The 12,675-nt window shown below is 48.0% G+C and overlaps 1 protein-coding gene across 1 annotated transcript in view; it reads right to left on the bottom strand.

Annotated features, from left to right (window-relative positions):
• Positions 1 to 681, bottom strand: part of USP13 (ubiquitin specific peptidase 13) — a 426,048-nt gene extending 425,367 nt beyond the window's left edge. Inside the window, exon 1 of the mRNA XM_063916319.1 lies at positions 485 to 681. Within this exon, the coding sequence (XP_063772389.1) occupies positions 485 to 595 (111 nt within the window). The 5' untranslated portion in view covers positions 596 to 681. The remainder of the gene's footprint in view (positions 1 to 484) is intronic.
• Between the last annotated feature and the right edge of the window lie 11,994 nt (positions 682 to 12,675).

The following is a 12,675-nucleotide window of genomic DNA, read 5'->3' as shown; positions in this document are numbered from 1 at the left end:
CAGTACTTTATACTGTGCTTTATGAATACACACCACTAGTGATCCATGGAGCCAGGTAGGTACTGTTTCCTATATAAACATGGACTGCACACACCTTCAGCTTTCCCATCCCAGTCCTAGCAAGGTTAGGACAGTAACAAGCAGCATACGGTAACTGTGACAATGGCCAGCACACCACCTGTGATAAGGAGCAGCACACCTGTGGTAAAGGTGCATCGGGTGTTATTTATTACTGGGAAGGTGACTGCTGCACACCCACCACGTGGAGACCGCTCAGCACATACACCCCGCCAGCGTAAAAGGATGTACAGAGAAGTCCTGGCGATGGGAGAGGACCCTGTTCCTGCTGCTGTATGTAGAACCCGCACATCTCCCTATAAGAGTGATTTCACTGCAAAAAGCAAAACAAATGCATGCGGGGAGCAAGGCAGCGCCGGGAGGAGGGGAACGGGGACCACAGATCACCCACAGGGGGGTCACTCACAGGGGAATCATAGGAGAAGGCGCACTCCGTCTTGTAGACCCTGTCCCCTGACTTGGGCACCCTGATGGTGGGCATGTAAGGGACCAGCAGCTCTCCCAGGTCTGCAGCCATCTTCGCATTCCTGCTGCTCCCAAACAATGCTGGGACTCTGCGGCCAGCGGGCCAGGCATGGGAGGGCAGGACAGATGAGGCTATTTTAATCCAATAGCAGATCGCACCAGCTCCCTGGGTCCTGCTGCTGAAAGGCAGAGGGAGGGGGTAGTTGCTGCCAGGGGTGGCTATTTATAGATGGCTAACGCTTATGTTTTTTTCTTAATAGAACTAACAGGAATGTACATTTGGCCATATGTACTAATACATGTTGGAGATCATTAACCGTTAGACTGCCTAAATGATCTGTGCTAAACTATACATTGTGTTTATAAAGTAGTTTTACTTAACTATTATAAGGAACTACCTGTCTATTTAATGATAACATTCATATAACACGCACATACTGTATTCCACAGCACTTTACAGAGATAGTCATTCGCACCAGTCCCTGCGCCATTGAGCTTACCATCTTTGGGGGTAATTCAGACCTGATCACTTGCTAGCGTTTTTTGCATCGCTGCGATCATGTCAGAACTGCACATGCGCATGTACCGCAATGCACAGGCGCGTCACATGGGTACAAAGCGGATCATTGCTGTGTGATGGGTTTTACACAGAATCCATTCGCGCAGCCGATCGCAAGGAGATTGACAGGAAGAGGGCGTTTGTGGGTGTCAACTGTGTGGTGAATAATGGAAACTACTGTGGTGTAAGGTGAATAACGGACAATATTGTGTGGTGTAATCTGAATTGGTACTATTCTTTGGCCACGCCCCTTCTCCATGAAGCTATGCCCCTATATTTTTGTTGCGCGCCTTTGACACGCACTGTCCCTATTTTAGACATGACGGCACCCAAAGGACACTTTCGCCCTGAGATCCATAAGGTCTAGAACCGGCTCTGTCACCAATTTAGGCTTTGTAAATATTTTTTACTTTGATGTAACATGCATCCAATTCAGTACAAGAGAGGGGGTGCCGAAACATACCCTTATTCCGGGCACCGTGGCACCTAGCTACACCTCTGCGGCTGAGTAAGTTCTAAGCAACTCAGAAACTGCACAAGATCTTTTTGTACCGCTCGGCTGCACATGCGATCGCACACTTGCACAGCTAAAATACACTCCCCGGTGGGCAGCGACTATGCGAATGCAGTACTGCAAAAAAAAAAAAAAAAAAACAGCTAGCGAGCGTTCAGGTCTGATTTACCTCCTATATTCACGATCACATGGACACGCACATAAACACTAGGAGTTTTTTTTTTTCCGGTAGCTAATTAACCTACTTAAAAACATACAAACTCCATACAGATGAGCAATGACCCACAGTTGGACTCATTACCTCATTGCTGTCAAGCAGTAATGCTAGCCACTACACCAACTGTGCCGAAGTATTATAGGGACCATCTTTCTTTATTAAAAAAATAATTATTCTTAAATATAAAACTATTTAATTTTAGCCCCTTTGCTTACAGAATTTAGTATTATTTTACAAATCTACTGTAAAAAGATTTGTTTTGGGACAAAAGTAAGACCTGGGTACCATCTGGAACCTTCCAGAAAATTACAAAAAAAAGGTAAACTACAAGCACCACAGTTGAAACATATGTGATGATCTTAAAGTACTGGCCATGCTCCTTAGACAGGAAGGATACTTAAAGTAGCCATGCTTTTTGTGCAAATGGGACAGCCGAGTGAAGGGCCAACACTGGATGGCCATGCAAGGCTGATTTAAAAACTGGTTACAAAATGCTATCCGGGAAAGTTTGGTTACACCCAAAAAAGCCCTCCTGCACCTTCATCACATCAAAATAAAACTGATGAAGCAGTTTGTGAAAGCTTTGCCAAACCACTCGTTTTAGAGGTTCAAATGGGGCGACTTGAAGGGCCTTTAGGACTAAACTTAAATCCCAAGGCACTTTAGGAGGAACAAAAGGAGGTTGAATGTGCAGCATTCTCTGGAAAAACATAGCACATAGCAATTTTCTTTTGGAACCATACAGTCAATGCTGACACTTGCACTCTCAAGGAAGCCACCCTTAAACCTTTGTCCATTCCTGCCTGAAGGGATGCTAGGACTCTGGAAACTCTGAAAGACCTAGGATCAAATTTCCGGTCACTGCACCATTGAAATATAGGCTTGCCATATTCGATGATAAATGCGAGCTGAGGATGGTTTATTTGCTCTGAGCATTGTTTGAATTACTTGTGAGAATCCTCTTGCTTTCAGGATGGAAGTCTCAAGAGCCACGCTGTCAAAGACAGTTGATCCAGGTGCTTGTGATAGCAAGGACCCTGAGACAGTACTTCTGGACGTTGAGGGAGTAGGAATGGAGCATCCATCGACAACCTCTACAGATCTGTGTACCAATGTCTTCTGGGCCAAGCCAGAGTTATTAGTATCAGGGCGCCCCTTCCTTGTTTTGCCTTTCGCATCAACCTGGGTAACAGGGCAATTGGTGGAAACAAATAGGCCAGATGAAAGTCCCATCTCACCGACAGGGCATCCACAAAGATCGCTTTGGGATCCTTTGTTCTTGACCCGTATGCGGGATCTTTGCTGTTCTGACGGGACGCCATGAGATCTATCTCCAGTGACCCCCACTTTTCTACCAGCATTTGGAAGACCACAGGGTGTAAAGCCCATTTGTTTGCATGAATGGCGTGTCGACTGAGAAATCCGCTTCCCAGTTTAGGACTCCCGAAACGAACACTACGGACAAGGCTGGATGATGAAGTTCTGCCCACTTTAAAATGTGACTTAACTCCTTCATTGCGTTTAGTCTGCGAGTTCCTTCCCCTGAAGGATGTCCTTTGCCTGGATAAGATATTATATATATATATATATATATATATATATATATATATATATATATATATATATATATAATACGATTTTAAACCTACCGGTGAATCTTTTTCTCGTAGTCCGTAGAGGATGCTGGGGACTTCGTAAGGACCATGGGGATAGACGGGCTCCGCAGGAGACATGGGCACTTTAAGAAAGACTTTAGGTATGGGTGTGCACTGGCTCCTCCCCATAATGCCTCTCCTCCAGACCTCAGTTAGGGAAACTGTGCCCAGAGGAGACGGACAGTACGAGGAAAGGATTTTTGTTAATCCAAGGGCAAGATTCATACCAGCCACACCAATCACACCGTATAACTTGTGATAAACTAACCAGTTAACAGTATGAAAACAACATAGCATCAGTCCAAGACCGATGAAAACTATAACATAACCCTTATGTAAGCAAAACTATATACAAGTCTTGCAGAAGTAGTCCGCACTTGGGACGGGCGCCCAGCATCCTCTACGGACTACGAGAAAAAGATTTACCGGTAGGTTTAAAATCTTATTTTCTCTTACGTCCTAGAGGATGCTGGGGACTCCGTAAGGACCATGGGGATTATACCAAAGCTCCCAAACGGGCGGGAGAGTGCGGATGACTCTGCAGCACCGATTGAGCAAACAGGAGGTCCTCATCAGCCAGGGTATCAAACTTATCGAACTTTGCAAAGGTGTTTGAATTCGACCAAGTAGCAGCTCGGCATAGTTGTAGTGCCGAGACCCCTCGGGCAGCCGCCCAAGACGAGCCCACCTTCCTAGTGGAATGGGCCTTGACCGATTTGGTATCGGCAATCTAGCCGTAGAATGCGCCTGCTGAATCGTGTTACAGATCCAGCGAGCAATAGTCTGCTTAGAAGCAGGGGCGCCAACCTTGTTGGCTGCATATATGACAAACAGTGCTTCTGTTTTCCTGACTCTAGCCGTTCTGGCCATGTAAATTTTCAAAGCCATGACTACATCAAGGGACTCGGAATCCTCCAAGTCTCGCGTAGCCACAGGCACCACAATAGGTTGGTTCATATGAAAGGATGAAACCACTTTTGGCAGGAACTGAGGACGTGTCCGCAATTCCGCTCTATCCATATGGAAAACCAGATAGGGGCTTTTATGTGATAAAGCCGCTAATTCCGACACTCGCCTAGCCGAAGCTAGGGCTAATAACATGACCACCTTCCAAGTGAGATATTTCAACTCCACCATTTTCAGTGGTTCAAACTAGTGATGAGCGGGTTCGGTTCCTCGGAATCCGAACCCCCCCCCCCGAACTTCACCCTTTTTACACAGGTCCGAGGCATACTCGGATTCTCCCGTATGGCTCGGTTAACCCGAGCGCGCCCGAACGTCATCATCCCGCTGTCTGATTCTCGCAAGTTTCGGATTCTATATAAGGAGCCGCGCGTCGCCGCCATTTTTCACTCGTGCATTGGAAATGATAGTGAGAGGACGTGGCTGGCGTCCTCTCACTTTGTTTCAGGGGGCTGCAGTGCAAATATCTTTATTCTGGGGACCAGCAGTATTATCGGAGGAGTACAGTGCAGAGTTTTGCTGACCAGTGACCACCAGTATACGTTGTCTGCCTGAAAAACGCTCCATATCTGTGCTCAGTGTGCTGCATATATCTGTGCTCACACTGCTTTATTGTGGGGACTGGGGACCAGCAGTATTATATAGGAGGAGTACAGTGCAGAGTTTTGCTGACCAGTGACCACCAGTATTATACGTTCTCTGCCTGAAAAACGCTCCATATCTGTGCTGCACTGTAGTATATAGTAGGAGTACAATGCATAATTTTGCTGACCACCAGTATATAATATATAGGAGTACGGTACAGAAGGCCACTGCTCTACCTACCTCTGTGTCGTCAAGTATACTATCCATCCATACCTGTGGTGCATTTCAGTTTTGCACAGTTTGCTGACCACCAGTATATAATATATAGCAGTACGGTACAGTAGGCCACTGCTCTACCTACCTCTGTGTCGTCAAGTATACTAACCATCCATACCTGTGGTCAGGGCCGTTTCTTGGGGCAGGCGAGCAGTGCAACCGCACTGGGCGCCCGCTGCGGCACTAACTGTGGCTCCCTGCTTCCGTCTCCTATTTCTCCCCGAGTAACCCGCTCGGGGGCGGAGTTTCATGGAATGATGCTGTTGCATCGTTACGTCACGACGCAACCCCGTCACTCCGTGAACCCCCCCCCCCGCCCGAGCGGAGTACAGAGGGGGATCCAAGTTAGGAAGAGGGAAAGGCCAGCGCGAGGAGCGACTGGTGAGGCGGGCCGAAGAGCGGTAATCGCCTCTGTAAGTACTCTCTCTCTCTCTCTATCTCTATCTCTCTCTCTCTGTAAAATGGGGACACCTGCCGTAATGTGTGAAATGGGGACTCTTGCCTGCCGTAGTGTTGGGATTTAATGTATCAAGGGCATTGCGCTGTGTGGCATAATATGGTATAGGGGGCATTACTGTGTGGGGCTTAATATGGTAGATTTTTTTTTTCCTGTGGTGGTCGTGATCTGTTGGAGCAGGGTCAAAAACTGGATTGTGAGGTAGTCTTTTCAGATGAGGCCACACCCATTTAGATGAGGCCACGCCCCCTTGGCGGGTGCACATGAAAGTTGTTTTTTTTTATCTAGGTGTTTGTGGGGGGGGGGGCACATTTTTTTATGTCATGGGGGGGGCGCATTTTTAAATCTCGCACTGGGAGCCAAATTGGCTAGAAACAGCCCTGCCTGTGGTGCATTTCAGTTTTTCACAGTTTGCTGACCACCAGTATATAATATATAGCAGTACGGTACAGTAGGCCATTGCTCTACCTACCTCTGTGTCGTCAAGTATACTATCCATCCATACCTGTGGTGCAATTCAGTTGTGCGCAGTATATATAGTAGTAGGCCATTGCTATTGATACTGGCATATAATTCCACACATTAAAAAATGGAGAACAAAAATGTGGAGGGTAAAATAGGGAAAGATCAAGATCCACTTCCACCTTGTGCTGAAGCTGCTGCCACTAGTCATGGCCGAGACGATGAAATGCCATCAACGTTGTCTGCCAAGGCCGATGCCCAATGTCATAGTAGAGAGCATGTAAGATCCAAAAAACAAAAGTTCAGTAAAATAACCCAAAAATCAAAATTAAAAGCGTCTAAGGAGAAGCGTAAACTTGCCAATATGCCATTTACGACACGGAGTGGCAAGGAACGGCTGAGGCCCTGGCCTATGTTCATGGCTAGTGGTTCAGCTTCATATGAGGATGGAAGCACTCATCCTCTCGCTAGAAAGATGAAAAGACTTAAGCTGGCAAAAGCACAGCAAAGAACTGTGCGTTCTTCTAAATCACAAATCCCCAAGGAGAGTCCAATTGTGTCGGCTGCGATGCCTGACCTTCCCAACACTGGACGGGAAGAGGTAGCGCCTTCCACCATTTGCACGCCCCCTCCAAGTGCTGGAAGGAGCACCCGCAGTCCAGTTCCTGATAGTCAAATTGAAGATGTCACTGTTGAAGTACACCAGGATGAGGATATGGGTGTTGCTGGCGCTGAGGAGGAAATTGACAAGGAGGATTCTGATAGTGAGGTGGTTTGTTTAAGTCAGGCACCCGGGGAGACACCTGTTGTCCTTGGGACGAATATGGCCATTGACATGCCTGGTCAAATTACAAAAAAAATCACCTCTTCGGTGTGGAATTATTTTAACACAAATGCGGACAACAGGTGTCAAGCCGTGTGTTGCCTTTGTCAAGCTGTAATAAGTAGGGGTAAGGACGTTAACCACCTCGGAACATCCTCCCTTATACGTCACCTGCAGCGCATTCATCATAAGTCAGTGACGAGTTCAAAAACTTTGGATGACAGCGGAAGCAGTCCACTGACCACTAAATCCCTTCCTCTTGTAACCAAGGTCCTGCAAACCACACCACCAACTCCCTCAGTGTCAATTTCCTCCTTACACAGGAAAGCCAATAGTCCTGCAGGCCATGTCACTGGCAAGTCTGACGAGTCCTCTCCTGCCTGGGATTCCTCCGATGCATCCTTGAGTGTAACGCCTACTGCTGCTGGCGCTGCTGTTGTTGCTGCTGGGAGTTGATCGTCATCCCAGAGGGGAAGTCGGAAGACCACTTGTACTACTTCCAGTAAGCAATTGACTGTCCAACAGTCCTTTGCGAGGAAGATGAAATATCACAGCAGTCATCCTGCTGCAAAGCGGATAACTCAGGCCTTGGCAGCCTGGGCGGTGAGAAACGTGGTTCCGTTATCCACTGTTAATTCACAGGCAACTACAGACTTGATGGAGGTACTGTATCCCCGGTACCAAATACCATCTAGGTTCCATTTCTCTAGGCAGGCGATACCGAAAATGTACACAGACCTCAGAAAAAGAGTCACCAGTGTCCTAAAAAATGCAGTTGTACCCAATGTCCACTTAACCACGGACATGTGGACAAGTGGAGCAGGGCAGACTCAGGACTATATGACTGTGACAGCCCACTGGGTAGATGTATTGCCTCCCGCAGCAAGAACAGCAGCGGCGGCACCAGTAGCAGCATCTCGCAAACGCCAACTCATTCCTAGGCAGGCTACGCTTTGTATCACCGCTTTCCAGAAGAGGCACACAGCTGACAACCTCTTACGGAAACTGAGGAACATCATCGCAGAATGGCTTACTCCAAATGGACTCTCCTGGGGATTTGTGACATCTGACAACGCCAGCAATATTGTGCGTGCATTACATCTGGGCAAATTCCAGCACGTCCCATGTTTTGCACATACATTGAATTTGGTGGTGCAGAATTATTTAAAAAACGACAGGGGCGTGCAAGAGATGCTGTCGGTGGCCCGAAGAATTGCGGGCCACTTTCGGCATTCAGCCACCGCCTGCCGAAGACTGGAGCACCAGCAAACAGTCCTGAACCTGCCCTGTCATCATCTGAAGCAAGAGGTGGTAACGAGGTGGAATTCAACCCTCTATATGCTTCAGAGGATGGAGGAGCAGCAAAAAGCCATTCAAGCCTATACATTTGCCTACGATATAGGCAAAGGAGGGGGAATGCACCTGACTCAAGCGCAGTGGAAAATGATTTCAACGTTGTACAAGGTTCTGCAACCCTTTGAACTTGCCACACGTGAAGTCAGTTCAGACACTCCCAGCCTGAGTCAGGTCATTCCCCTCATCAGGCTTTTGCAGAAGAAGCTGGAGACATTGAAGGAGGAGCTAAAACAGAGCGATTCCGCTAGGCATGTGGGACTTGTGGATGGAGCCCTTAATTCGCTTAACCAGGATTCACGGGTGGTCAATCTGTTGAAATCGGAGCACTACATTTTGGCCACCGTGCTCGATCCTAGATTTAAAACCTACGTTGTATCTCTCTTTCCGGCAGACACAAGTCTGCAGAGGTTCAAAGACCTGCTGGTGAGAAAATTGTCAAGTCAAGCGGAACGTGACCCGTCAACAGCTGCTCCTTCACATTCTCCCGCAACTGGTGGTGCGAGGAAAAGGCTAAGAATTCCGAGCCCACCCGCTGGCGGTGATGCAGGGCAGTCTGGAGCGAGTGCTGACATCTGGTCCGGACTGAAGGACCTGCCAACGATTACTAACATGTCGTCTACTGTCACTGCATATGATTCTCTCACCATTGAAAGAATGGTGGAGGATTATATGAGTGACCGCATCCAAGTAGGCACGTCAGACAGTCTGTACGTATACTGGCAGGAAAAAGAGGCAATTTGGAGGCCCTTGCAGAAACTGGCTTTATTTTACCTAAGTTGCCCCCCCTCCAGTGTGTACTCCGAAAGTGTGTTTAGTGCAGCCGCTCAGCTTGTCAGCAATCAGCGTACGAGGTTACTTCCAGAAAATGTGGAGAAGATGATGTTCATCAAAATGAATTCTAATCAATTCCTCCGTGGAGACATTCACCAGCAATTGCCTCCAGAAAGTACACAGGGACCTGAGATGGTGGATTCCAGTGGGGACGAATTAATAATCTGTGAGGAGGGGGATGTACACAGTGAAAGGGGTGAGGAATCGGACGATGAGGAGGAGGTGGACATCTTGCCTCTGTAGAGCCAGTTTGTGCAAGGAGAGATTGATTGCTTCTTTTTTGGTGGGGTCCCAAACCAACCAGTCATTTCAGTCACAGTTGTGTGGCAGACCCTGTCGCTGAAATGATGGGTTTGTTAAAGTGTGCATGTCCTGTTTATACAACATAAGGGTGGGTGGGAGGGCCCAAGGACAATTCCATCTTGCACCTCTTTTTTCTTTCATTTTTTCTTTGCATCATGTGCTGTTTGGGGACTATTTTTTAAATCGACCATCCTGTCTGACACTGCAGTGCCACTCCTAGATGGGCCAGGTGTTTGTGTCGGCCACTTGGGTCGCTTAGCTTAGTCATCCAACGACCTCGGTGCAAATTTTAGGACTAAAAATAATATTGTGAGGTGTTCAGAATAGACTGGAAATGAGTGGAAATTATGGTTATTGAGGTTAATAATACTATGGGATCAAAATTACCCCCAAATTCTATGATTTAAGCTGTTTTTGAGGGTTTTTTGTTAAAAATACCCGAATCCAAAACACACCCGAATCCGACAAAAAAATTTCAGGGAGGTTTTGCCAAAACGCATCCGAATCCAAAACACGGCCGCGGAACCGAATCCAAAACCAAAACACAAAACCCGAAAAATGTCCGGTGCACATCACTAGTTCAAACCAGTGTGACTTTAGGAAGTCCAAGACCACATTAAGGTCCCAAGGCGCCACTGGAGGCACAAACGGAGGCTGAGTATGCAGTACTCCCTTAACAAAAGTCTGAACTTCTGGGAGAGAAGCCAATTCTTTTTGAAAGAAAATGGATAGGGCCGAAATATGGACCTTAATGGAGCCTAATTTAAGGCCCAAATCCACTCCAGTTTGTAGGAAGTGAAGGAAACGGCCCAGATGGAATTCTTCCGTAGGAGCATTCCTGGCCTCACACCAAGAAACATATCTTCGCCATATATAGTGATAATGTTTAGCTGATACTTCCTTCCTAGCTTTTATCAGCGTAGGGATAACCTCAACCGGAATACCTTTTTCCGCTAGGATCCGGCGTTCAACCGCCATGCCGTCAAATGCAGCCACGGTAAGTCTTGGAACAGACAGGGTCCCTGTTGCAACAGGTCCTGCCTTAGAGGAAGAGGCCACGGATCTTCCGTGAGCATTTCCTGCAGATCTGGATACCAGGTCCGTCGTGGCCAATCTGGAACAACGAGGATTGTTCTCACTCCTTTTCTTCTTACTATTCTCAACACCTTGGGTATGAGAGGAAGAGGAGGAAATACATAGACGGACCGGAACACCCACGGTGTCACGAGGGCGTCTACCGCTACTGCCTGAGGGTCTCTGGACCTGGCGCAATACCTCTGTAGCTTTTTGTTGAGGCGGGACGCCATCATGTCTATCTGGGGCAGTCCCCACTGACTTGCAATCTGTGCGAAGACTTCCTGATGTAGTCCCCACTCTCCTGGATGCAGGTCGTGCCTGCTGAGAAAGTCTGCTTCCCAGTTGTCCACTGCCGGAATGAACACTGCTGACAGAGCGCTTACATGATTTTCCGGCCAGCGAAGAATCCTGGCGGCTTCCGCCATTGCCACTCTGCTCCTTGTGCCGCCTTGGCCGTTTACATGAGCCACTGCGGTGATGTCTGACTGGATCAGAACTGGTCGGTTGCGCAGTAAGGTCTCCGCTTGTTGAAGGGCGTTGTATATGGCCCTCAGTTCCAGGACGTTGATGTGAAGACTTGACCAAAGACCTTGGAAGTTTCTTACCTGCGTGACTGCTCCCCAACCTCGGAGGCTCGCATCCGTGGTCACCAGGATCCAGTCCTGAATGCCGAACCTGCGGCCTTCTAGAAGGTGAGCACTCTGCAGCCACCACAGGAGAGATACCCTGGCTCTGGGGGACAGGGTGATCAACCGATGCAATTGTAGATGCGACCCGGACCATTTTTCCAATAGGTCCCATTGGAAAGTCCTCGCATGGAACCTGCCGAAGGGAATGGCTTCGTATGATGCCACCATCTTTCCCAGGACTCGAGTGCAGTGATGCACGGACACCTGTTTTGGCTTCAATAAGTTCCTGACTAAAGTCATGAGTTCCTGAGCTTTTTCTTTCGGAAGATAAACCTTTTTCTGGTCTGTATCCAGAATCATGCCCAAGAAAGTCAGACGAGTCGTAGGAACTAACTGCGACTTCGGGATGTTGAGAATCCAGCCGTGTTGCTGTGACACGCTGTTCAGTAACTGCTCCCTTTATCTCGCTTTTATAAAGAGATCGTCCAAGTACAGGATAATTGTGACACCTTGCTTGCGCAGGAGCACCATCATTTCCGCCATTACCTTGGTGAAAATCCTCGGGCCGTGGAAAGCCCAAACGGCAACGTCTGAAATTGGTAATGACAATCCTGTACCGCAAATCTCAGGTACACCTGATGAGGTGGATAAATGGGAACATGAAGGTATGCATCCTTTATGTCCAGAGATACCATAAAATCCCCCCCCTATCAGGCTGGCGATGACCGCTCTGAGCGATTCCATCTTGAACTTGAACCTCTTCAAGTATAGGTTCAGAGATTTTAAATTTAAAATGGGTCTGACCGAACCGTCCGGTTTCGGGACCACAAATAGGGTTGAGTAATATCCCTTCCTTTGTTGAAACAGGGGAACCTTGACCACCACCTGTTGAAGATACAATTTGTGAATTGCATTTAACACGATCTCCCTTTCTGGGGGAGAAGCTGGCAGGGCCGATTTGAAAAACCGGCGAGGAGGCCCCTCTTCGAATTCCAGCTTGTAACCCTGGGAAACCATTTCTATTGCCCAGGGATCCACCTGTGAGTGAACCCAGATGTGGCTGAAAATTCGAAGACGTGCCCCCACTGGGGCGGACTCCCCTAGCAGAGCCCCAGCGTCATGCGGTGGATTTTGTAGAGGCCGGGGAGGACTTCTGTTCCTGGGAACTAGCTGTGTTGTGCAGCTTTTTCCCTCTGCCCTTACCTCTGGCAAGAAAGGACGCACCTCGTACTGTCATGTTTCTTTGTGATCGAAAGGACTGCATTTGATAATGTGGTGCTTTCTTAGGCTGTGAGGGAATGTAAGGTAGGAAATTTGATTTACCCGCTGTAGCTGTGGAGACCAGGTCCGAGATACCTTCCCCCAAACAATTCCTCACCCTTGTAAGGTAAAACCTCCATATGCCTTTTTGAGTCGGCATCACCT

The sequence above is a fragment of the Pseudophryne corroboree genome, chromosome 4, assembly GCF_028390025.1.
Source record: "Pseudophryne corroboree isolate aPseCor3 chromosome 4, aPseCor3.hap2, whole genome shotgun sequence".
In the NCBI taxonomy this organism is placed as follows: Eukaryota; Metazoa; Chordata; class Amphibia; order Anura; family Myobatrachidae; genus Pseudophryne; species Pseudophryne corroboree.
Note: the sequence above shows the minus strand (reverse complement) of the source record. Positions and strands in the feature narration are given on the sequence as shown.